Raw genomic sequence first — 10,855 nt, 5'->3', positions numbered from 1 at the left:
TCTCTCTCCTATTGTTCTTTAGGGGAGGAGGTGTAATTACAGGACCAGCGAGAGTGAAAAGAAGGGAGAGAGGGAGTGTGGGATGAAACAGCACAGAGTGACGGCTAATTGAAAGGATGACTGAGCATGGGGGTGTGCTTGGGGGAGAGAAGAGGGGATGGGATGAAGGGGAAAGGGGAGGGAGGGAAAGATGGGGGAAAGAGAGGGGGAGCCAAAACTGGCAACCCTGCCCAAGTGCCAAAGTCTTGTTTTGTCACTGGGTGACAGAGAGAAGAGAGAGAGACAGAGGAGAGGGAGAGACAGAGAGATAGAAAGTTTGAGAGGCTATAATTGGATGCCACTGATAGGGTTAGGGTTAGCAGTGATAGGTTAGCAGTTTATGAGCAGCGTCTGCTTGACAAATGTTGTTTTCTGGAGGAAGACCAAGCTGCTCGGCCTGACAGCAGAACAGAGAAGAGGAGGTCGAGTGTGACATCTAGACTTCCATCCATCCATCCATCTAGACTGTAGAGGATAAGAATTCCCACTGAGAAGAGAAGGGCCATCCATCCATCCAATCCCCACCTTGGCCTCCGCTGGCTGTCCTGGAGAGGAGAGGAAGAGGAGGAGACATGAAGAGACCTCATGATTACAGCTCTCCGGACACGGACGCAGACGAGCTCATCGACGTGGGACAGGAGGACAGCTACTGGTGAGAATCCACCAATCAGAATCAGAATCAGAAGGATTTTATTCGCCATGAATGTTTGCACAAACAAGGAATTTACTTTGGCAGGGAGGTGCATACATTAAACATATAGGAATATAGAAAACTTAAATATGTGGACTAACTATACAAAAGGAGCAAAGTCTAGCTAATACTAAGGGGGGTCTAGCTAATACTAAGGGGAATAAAAAAAAATATATATATATAAGTAGCCCTAATTTGCAATCTAGCAGAACACTGAATTAACAGACAAAACTAGACAAAACAGAGCGCACCTAACAACCACGGCCGCCTTAACCGGCGCCATCTTGCTCACACCAGACATTACAGCCCTCTGACCAATCACACCGGACATAACAGCCTTTTGGCAAATCACACCAGACATTACAGCCCTCTGACCAATCACACCAGACATTACAGCCCTCTGACCAATCACACCAGACATTACAGCCCTCTGCCCAATCACACCAGACATTACAGCCCAGTGGCCAAACACACCTGAGATTATAAAATGTACGTTAATCAAAGAGTAAAGATTTTTGTCATTCATCATTGTAACATGCCTACCATTGGGTGTCTTTATGAACAGAATTCTAGATTTATCAGATTTATGTCTGTTTATAAATAACTGTTTCTTATATTTAAACAATTAAACAAACAGGTTAATTATCAATCCCATCCGAGATGTAGATGTGGAGCAGTAACAGTGCAGGTTGAACTATAATCAGTTAGCCTACAACTCCTGACCAACTGAAAGTGCCCCAGAAATATAACCTTTCATATCACTGTTCTTGAAATTCAGTTTGAACCTCTTCTATGTGGTGTCAAGGTGAGAGTTAATAAACCTGATGGATGCAGGGTGAAGGTTTATAGACCTGATGGATGCAGAGTGAAGGTTTATAGACCTGATGGATGCAGGGTGAAGGTTTATAGACCTGATGGATGCAGGGTGAAGGTTTATAGACCTGATGGATGTAGGGTGAAGGTTTATAGACCTGATGGATGCTGGGTGAAGGTTTATAGACCTAATGGATGCAGGGTGAAGGTTTATAGACCTGATGGATGCTGGGTGAAGGTTTATAGACCTAATGGATGCAGGGTGAAGGTTTATAGACCTGATGGATGCACAAGTTAGTTTTCAGTATTATGGGATGTTTTTCATGTCAGAAATCATCTGAAATATCTGATCTAATCTCTGTTCAGTTTCCTGACCATAACCCTGCTCTTCACTCCCATGTGTATTGTTATATACATTTATATAAATGTACAGGAATGTATAACTCATATCAAGTTTGTGAATAGCCTTGGTTAAGTTATGTTACTATAGTGATATCCTCAATGAGATTCCCAAAAGTCTTATTTTAGTGAGAAAACATTTTCTATACTGGTCATTTTAGAACATTGTACAAAATGTTTGACAAATTGACAAAACATTAACAAAAAAAGTGTGTTATAAAATTGAAGACTTACTGATCTCCATTTTGAATTCACTCAACCTCAACTCAACCTACCCGGGTTTATGTTCAAAGGAAGAGAAAGCAAAAATCTGAAATCATATTATGAATCTAAACTGGAACATGAAGGGAAACTGGCAGTGTCTAATGTCCAAATCCAACACAGCTCCAACAGACGATGGTTAAAAGACTTTAAGCTGTCAAGCTCTTTGTGAGATGTAAGATGAGAGCATTCCCAAAACAAGTTCCATATTTACTGTCCGTGTTCAGAGAGACTCCACAACATAACGTGCATGTTAGAGGAGCTAGCTACAGAGATGCCCTGAAGCTATATAATCATCTCTCAAAAAATGCTTTGGTAGCATGGAAGGAGAGTTGCATGTCATCCAACTGCAACTAATGTCTGTAAACTGGTGTTAAACCAAAACAATCTCTCTTCTCCTTCCACTCTTTCTCTGTTACCTTCTCCCCTCCTTTACTCTTCTCTTAATCTCTTCTCCTCCCTACTCCCCTCCTCTTCTCCCCCTCTCGTCTTCTCTTCTTTCCTCTCCTCTCTTCTCTTCCATCTTCTGTACTCTGATTGAAAGCAACGATGTGCCATCTTGCCTCTGTCTTGTATTAAAGAGAGCATAACAAAAACAGTATGTAATACAATCAAAGTGAACATCTCCCTCTCTCTCTCCCTCTCTCCAGTCCAGTCTCTGGCTCCATGTCCCCTGGCAGCACATCTCAGATCTTAGCCAGAAAGAGGAGGAGAGGAGTAAGTTAATCTCAGGGGAGATCAAACATCGTCACCACGGAGTAAACACCTGGCTGAGCGTTGAAGGATGATCGTTGTTCTGATTGTCCCCTTGCTCCTCTTGTTCAGATTATTGAGAAGAGACGTAGAGATCGCATCAACCACAGCCTATCAGAGCTCAGGAGACTAGTCCCCAGCGCCTTCGAGAAACAGGTAACCGGCCAATCAGGTAACCGGCCAATCAGCAGGAAGACAACCAGCACCCCTAGAACCTTGTGAGTCGTTGGGTTTTAAGGTAGCATTCTCTTTCTATCCCTGTCAGGGCTCCTCCAAACTAGAGAAGGCTGAGATCCTGCAGATGACTGTGGACCACCTTAAACTATTGCATGCTATGGGTGGTAAAGGTAAGCCTTCCTCCCTGAATCCATCTCCCTCCCTCTCTCCTTCTTCTCTTTCATAATACCTCTCCCTTTCCCTCCCTCTGTCTGTGGACCTTCAGGCTACTTCGATGCGCGTGCCTTGGCAGGGGACTATCGCACGCTGGGGTTCAGGGAGTGTGTTGGGGAGGTGGTTCGGTACCTGAGCTCTCTGGAGGGGCAGACCCCCGATCCCATGGGGGCGCGCCTAGTGTCCCACCTGTCTCAGTGTGCCAGCGACCCGCTCCTGCTCCAGACACCAACCTCCTGGGCCTGGCCCTCCCTACCTCAGATGGCCCCACCCTCCCAAGCCTCCTCCCTCCAGGGGGGCCGGAGGGGGCCATCTCTCCTGGGGGAGTACCCCTCGCCCGGTTGCCTGCGGCTGGCTGCCCAGCAGGGTGCGCTGCTCGGCCCTCCTGTTGCCTCTCTGGCCAGTACCCGCCGGGCACCGTCTCTCCCCTCCCCCGCCCTCTCCCCACCCTGCCCCATCCACAGACATGCCCCTCTTCCCTCCCTCACCCCACCTTCTTCCAGTCAGAGGCATGCCCAGCACTCTCCCAGTGCCCCTAGAGCCTCTCCTCTCCTCACCTCCTCCTCCTTCTCCCCCTCTGCCCCGCCACAAGTTTCCTTCAGGCCCTTCTCCGCTCTGGGCTCTGCCGTGGGCCAGCGCAGGGGCGTGGGGGCGGGGGCTAAGTCGGCACAGGGATATGGGACCGAGATGATTGGAGCCTTCTAATTGGTCTACCTGGTGACTGTCACCAGACATCCTGTACCTGTCAGACTTCACTTGACCATGAAGAGCGAGACCATGGTCATGCTTCTGCCTGACCTCCCTCCAGACCTCTCCCTCCCACCAGACACCCTCCTTCCAGACCTCTTCCTCCCACACCCTCCCTTCAGACATCATCCTCCCTCCAGACCTCACATTCTCTCCAGACATCACCCTCCCTTCAGACATCATCCTCCCTCCAGACCTCACCTTCTCTCCAGACATCACCCTCCCTTCAGACATCATCCTCCATCCAGACCTCACCTTCTCTCCAGACATCACCCTCCCTTCAGACATCATCCTCCCTCCAGACATCACCCTCCCTCCAGACATCACCCTCCCTCCAGACCTCACCCTCCCTCCAGACCTTTACCTCTCTCAAGCCATGTCCGACAGGAGCCAAGCTCTCAGATGATCAAGAGAAGGTGAAAAGGATAGAAGTTGAAGGAATAAGGAACAGAACAATAATGGAGGAAGCTGCATTAGCTTATTCCTCAAGCAAAAATAGAATGTGCAGTGGATGATAAACTAATGTAAACTCAATATCCTTGTGAGTGTGTGGGTGAGTAGTGGAGGAGGGGATTGAGGATGTGCAGAAGAAGCTACATATCTGTTAATGTGACCTGCAGAGGAACAGGGCATCTCTCCTAAATGTCATAATCATGTTCTCTACATTGAGGGACACAAGTCATATGTAAGTACGTAAAAATGCATGTTTACAACAAGAGACTTAATTGAGATTTCGACTCAAAAGACACCTTCATAAAAATAAAAAAAATCTGTGATGTTTAGATTTCTTAGTATACAAATCATTTAAAATGTGTTCATATTACATTATTCTGTTGACTTGACATGGAATGTTTTGAAAAAATGTCAAACAAAAAATAGGTGCCTTTCATGTCCAATTTCTCGTCCTTTTACTTTTCATTGTGTGTGTGTCTGAATACAGAGGCATACTGTATTGAACCATTTTGATTCATAGCTGTTCATCAGAGATGGGAAGTAACGAAGTACAAATACTTTGTTACTGTACTTAAGTCGATTTTTCTGGTATCAGCACTTTACTTCACTGTTTATTTTTCTGACAACTTTTTACTTTAAATACATTTTTTACACCATATCTGTACTTTCTACTGCTTACATTTTAAACCCAGGCTAATTGATTTAGTTTTAATATGTATTTCGTGGCATGATCAATATTATTTCTTGTCAATGCTTTTTTCCGGCCTAAGCTGTATGTAAGCTACCATGGAGCAAGGCAGAAGGCAGCAAGAAGAATATTTGTATAAAAAAGTTTGCATTATTGATGAGTACTTAATGAGAACTCTACTATACTCTGCTGTATAGTAGTGTACACTGCTCTTGATAAACTACTCTGTTCCAGGCTTCCCTGTTCTCCCTCTCTCCTCCTCTCTTCTAATCACTGTGTGTGAATTTTGATTAAACATTTCAAAATGTTGAAAAAACCTTAAGATTAAAAAAAACTTTTTGTGTCTTGTGTGTGAAAAAAACAGTTTCTAAAGGTTTCAAAATTTTTTTATGGATGACAGAGGGAGTTAACGATGTTGACATGACTGAGAATAGAGACATTCCAGATCACCCATGGCCATATATGATGGAGATGTTTGAAATTGTCGTCGTCAAAAAGGACTCCTGGTGAATGCTCTGTGTGTCTTTACTGTCTTTTTGCATTAATGTATTAATATGATGTGAGGTCCAGTTACCAGCGTGATACTAAAACAGGTGTAGTAATGGTTACTTTATACTTAAGCACATATCAGAGCCCACACTTCTTTACTTCAACTTGAGTGAAAAAGTGTAGTCAGTACTTCCACTTTTACCAGTCTTTTTAAACATGAGTATCTGTACATCTACTTGAGTGAAGGATTTGTGTACTTTTTCCAATCTCTGGTGTTCACAACAGTTCCATAAAAACGGAATGAGACGAAAGCTACTCCATGATTTGCTGCTGTCAGAATGAACACCAGAGGACGAAGTTTCTCCTTCAGTGCTACTCTGCGTCAGGGTATATAACAAACACCACAAATCTCAGGAGTCAAGAGCTAACCAAGTCTGCAAACAACTACATCTCCCTTCAGCCCTATCAGAGTGTCTTGTGTGGAGGCTGATGGGAGATGCAGCTTGTTTCCAACAGAGGATAAACAAGATGGAAGCAGAGGATGCATTGGTTAACCACAGGGAAGCAAAAAAGGCTCATCATAGTGCCCTCTCATCGGCAAAGAGACATTTATAAATGTTTGACCTCATAAGTATTTCTATATCTGTCTCTCTCTCTCTTTGTCTGTCTCTCTCTCTAGTCAATTCGGTGGTCTACCAACGGGATATTGGCTCTCCCTGTTTGTCTGCCAGTATGTGCTATGTTTGCGTGCGTGTGTGTGAGAGAGATCTGAAAGAGTATGGTCAAATAGCTGACACCATGGGACAGGTGTAGTCATGACAACTGGAAGATGTTTCTCAGGAACATCCTGACACTGAAACAAACTTCTTCAGCAGGATTTGAAAAAAGATGAGACTTGCGTGTTAACTACTAGAAACATTTTTTATCTACACTTTGTTAGGTGTGTGGCTTAAATGTGTTTGTAATGTACACATGTATGAGTGTGTATGAATGTGTGTGTGTAAGTGTGTCAGTATGAGTGTGTGTGTGTGTATGTATGAGTGTGTGTATGAGTGTGTGTGGGTGTATGTATGAGTGTGTGTATGAGTGTGTGTGAGTGTATGAGTGTGTGTGTCTCCAGGAAGGCGTCTGAACCAGTGTGGTTTCGTGTGGATGCAGGCCGGTGGTCAGACGGACGCTATAAAGGGGAATGTTTATGGAGTTCACACACACTCATACGCACACACACACAAAAGTGACTGACTGGCACTATTCTGGACTCGTTGGAGCCAGAAAAGAACAACCACAATCACACTGCACAGGCTTTCACACGGGGGGGGGGGGGGGGGGGGGGGGGGGGGGGAGGATGGAGGGGTAGAGAGGGAGGAGTTGAAGGATAATAGAAGAATAACAGAAGAAAATACTATCAACAAGTGTTTACAAAATAAGTACAACTCTTAATCACGAAGACTTGTCTTCCCCAACACTGCCCCTAGGCTCCAGGACACAAGGGAGAATCACTCACATACACACACTGTACATACAGAAACCATCTATATTGTATATATTTAAACTATTCTACTGCACAGTGACCTGACATCAGATATCATCTTACTCTGAGTGCCGCCCTACTGCCAACCCAGAGATCAGGAAGATCCAGACAATGCTGGGTTTGATGCATTAATTGGTCGAGGGAGTCACCTAACACAGGCACTGTGAAACTACGACTCCACTGGGGGAGTCAGGTGGCTGAGCGGTTATGGAATCGTGCTAGTAATCGGGCTAGTAATCTGAAGGTTGCCAGTTTGATTCCCGGCCGTGTCAAATGACGTTGTGTCCTTGGGCAAGGTACTTCGCCCTACTTGCCTCAGGGGGAATGTCCCTGTACTTACTGTAAGTCGCTCTCGGATAAGAGCGTCTGCTAAATGACTAAATGTAAATGTCCACTGCTCTACTCACCCTGTAGTCTATGGTCGTTATGGCAAGGTTGCCACCTTGTGGCAGACGAGATACATTTACAAGAGATCTGTTTTCATGTGAAAGGTGCGTTAGAAATAAAATTATTATTCATTATTATTATTATTACAATGGTAAGCGTTCTGCTAGGAACAGGCACATTGCTGAGGTTCCAGTGGCTCTTGAACTCAGATGGAGTTTATAGACCAGCCGGAACTGAAGCTCTTTGAATTCAGGGAATATTTCCTTGGACCAACAACATTTCATTCTAGTCTGGAGAGAGCCAAGGAAATTCATGTTCATCTTCAATAGAAATTAGGAATTTACTTACAGACGCCAAGTCTGGGGAGATTGGAGAGGTGAAAACTTAAAATGAGACAGAAGAATTATAGCAGAGCAAGACAGCATCTGGGATGCATAGATGATTATAATTTTTCAAGCCTAATAAATAGACTGAAATGCATGGACTTGCTTATTATTGTAACAAGCCAACGTGCACGTCTGTGTGTCCAAGGTCCTTCCCAATCTCAGATGGGTCAATGTAGATGCTATGATTCATCAAATTGAATTTGTGATTCGATGTATGTCTTTTAGACGAGACATTGTACTGCCATTTTTATGGCCAAACTTGTTGAGCAAAATTCCATAAACTCGCTAGTTGGAGGGAGAGGAACTAGCAGGCTAACGTTTGAATGCTAGCTCACTGAAGTCCAAAATGATGTGCAAGACAAGAAGCATGAGTGTTTATGACATGTTCTAATTGCTGTATGAAGTTGTGTATATAGTTATACTACTATGCTTTTGTATTTTTGCACTGTAGGTAAATGAAATACTGTATAAAAAAAGATGTGTGTGTGACTTCACTCATTAACTAATTAGGTAATGTTAGCACCCCCATTCAAGACCCGGGTTTTCCAGATTTTGCAAACCAAACATGGCATAAATGTGTAAACATAATAAAATATAGATAAATACTTGTGCTGTCGGTTAAACGCGTTATTGACGATGTTAACGCAAACCCAATTTAACAGCGTAAAATTTTTCATCGCAAGATTAACATTCTTTTTGGCCTAGCAAACTTTGGGTACCAGGTTTTGCCCTGTACCGAGAAAAAATTTCCCGGCAAACCAGCCTCATAAGACAAAATAGAAGAAGAACAGTAAACAAGCATGCATGGAAGGAGCAACCAACCCTGACTTAAACATGGTTTACATTTAAGTTTAAACATAAAGGTTAATATAATGGTGGTTAGATGGTTAATATAGCCAGAACTGTGTAGTTTTTACTATGACGATCAATTCCAAATAAACTTTCATCAGATTTGATCCAACAACATTACTATTTTGCTGATAATTCAGCAAAGTGCTGTCCCATTCATATTCATAACATTTTGAGCACTTTAGTTTGAGGGAACTAAAGTATCACTTATCAGGTCACATCAATCAAGTTTGTAAGGGTTCAGGGTTCAAGGGGGACATTGGGATTGGGCCTTAGAGCTGGGGTGGGCAATCCTGGTCCTCAGGGGCCACTGTCCTGCATGTTTTAGATGTTTTCCTGCTCCAGCACACCTGTTTCAAATGAATGGGTTGTTATCAAGCTCTGTGGAAGCCGTGTAATGGCCATTCATTTGAATCAGGTGTGTTGCAGCAGGGAAACATCAACGTCCCACTGCTCAAGAGCGCCCGGTTCCAACACAAGCTCTTCTCCTGTCTGGCCCCCCAATGGTGGAATCAACTCCCCACCTCCATCAGAGACATTGACTGTCTCTGTAAGGCAGATTTTCTGTTTACATGAACAGCCTAAGTATCTGTAAGGTCAAGAGGTCCTGCAGCGAGGCCTCTCTCTGAGCAGAATATAGCACACAACCCAGACAGACTGAGACTGTCTGGCAAATCATGTACGAACTGGGACTTCAACGTAATTAACGACCATCTCAGCTTCTGAATACTCTAGTGTATCAGTGTGCTGACCACTGAAGACCCGTTAAGGAAGCAATTCTGTGCATTCTATATCTGTACTGTCCAACTCATGTATTTAAGCATGGCTGAGAGACAGAGTATTGACTCTTGCCATCAGTTTGTCTTGAACTGATTGTTTGATCCGGGCGCTTGACTAATAAACCAAAGCCAAATTCCTTTCCGTTGTCGTGACTCCTTCCGGCCTGCCTTCTTCAGATAACCTCCCTATCAGTCTCCCCACCTTCAAGAAAAGGCTTAAGACGCACTTTTTCCGGGAGTACAACGGTACTTAGGAATGATTTGCTGGACCTGATGTTAGTTTCCTCCAGGATCACAATGACTCTTATTGAGAGGCTTGTTGCTCTTGTTGGTTAGTTGTAATGGATTTAAACTCTTGTACTCGTTGTGAAATATTTTACTGTTGATTGCTTTTCTACAGGTACACTGTTGCACTTTTTGAGGTTCAGGTTATTTAATTGTAATTTGTTTAACTACATGCTATTATGGTTCTTCCCTTTGGCACTTATTTGTTTTTTCACAACGTATGGATTAGGGTTAGAGTCTTCCCAGTAGCCTTCAGAATACAAAAGGGAGTTACACTTAGCAGACGCTCTTATCCAGAGCAACTTACAGTAAGTACAGGAACATTCCCCCCTAGGCAAGTAGGGTGAAGTGCCTTATCCAAGGACACAACGTCATTTGGCTCGGCCGGGATTCGAACTGGCGACCTTCAGATTACCTTCAGATTACCAGCCCGATTCCCTCACCGTTCAGCCACCTGACTCCCTGACAAGTTAGATTAACTAACTAAAGTTCGGCAGGAAGATGGCACACCAAGAATCCTCCTTCACTCCAATCAACTAACTCGCATCAGCCTAGCGAAAGCACGGAAGAATGCGCACCAACTCCAATCAACTTAATACGCATCAGCCCAGCGAAAGCACAGAAGAATGCGACCAAACTCCCCGTTTCAATTACGAGGTTTGTATAAAGTGTCTTCCATTGCTCTGGTTCTTGTGCTAGCATGTTGTTGTCTCCCTCCCGCCCTCCCCTTTTCTCTGCTTCGCCCTGTCATCTATCCAGGCTCCCTGGGGGATCCGGTCGAGCTGCTGCTCGGCCGTGACCCATAAGGACTTTCCGCCACACCCCAAGTCTATACCCGGTAACCATACGTGCACCATCCAAATCACCTCCATCACCATTCTCCACATCCCCCTAATCACACTCTCATCTTCCTAG

General features: G+C 44.3%; 1 protein-coding gene across 1 annotated transcript; it reads left to right on the top strand.

Annotated features, from left to right (window-relative positions):
• The first annotated feature begins 243 nt into the window (after window positions 1–243).
• heyl (hes related family bHLH transcription factor with YRPW motif like) lies at window positions 244–5,148 on the top strand. Its single transcript, XM_047019410.1, has 5 exons — window positions 244–691; window positions 2,854–2,920; window positions 3,029–3,112; window positions 3,222–3,303; window positions 3,399–5,148. Exons 1-5 carry the CDS (start codon window positions 612–614, stop codon window positions 4,049–4,051), a joined length of 966 nt encoding a protein of 321 aa, XP_046875366.1. The 5' UTR covers window positions 244–611; the 3' UTR covers window positions 4,052–5,148.
• Window positions 5,149–10,855: the final 5,707 nt, after the last annotated feature.

The sequence above is a fragment of the Hypomesus transpacificus genome, chromosome 4, assembly GCF_021917145.1.
Source record: "Hypomesus transpacificus isolate Combined female chromosome 4, fHypTra1, whole genome shotgun sequence".
NCBI classification, from domain to species: Eukaryota; Metazoa; Chordata; class Actinopteri; order Osmeriformes; family Osmeridae; genus Hypomesus; species Hypomesus transpacificus.
This window is presented reverse-complemented; position numbering and strand designations above follow the sequence as displayed.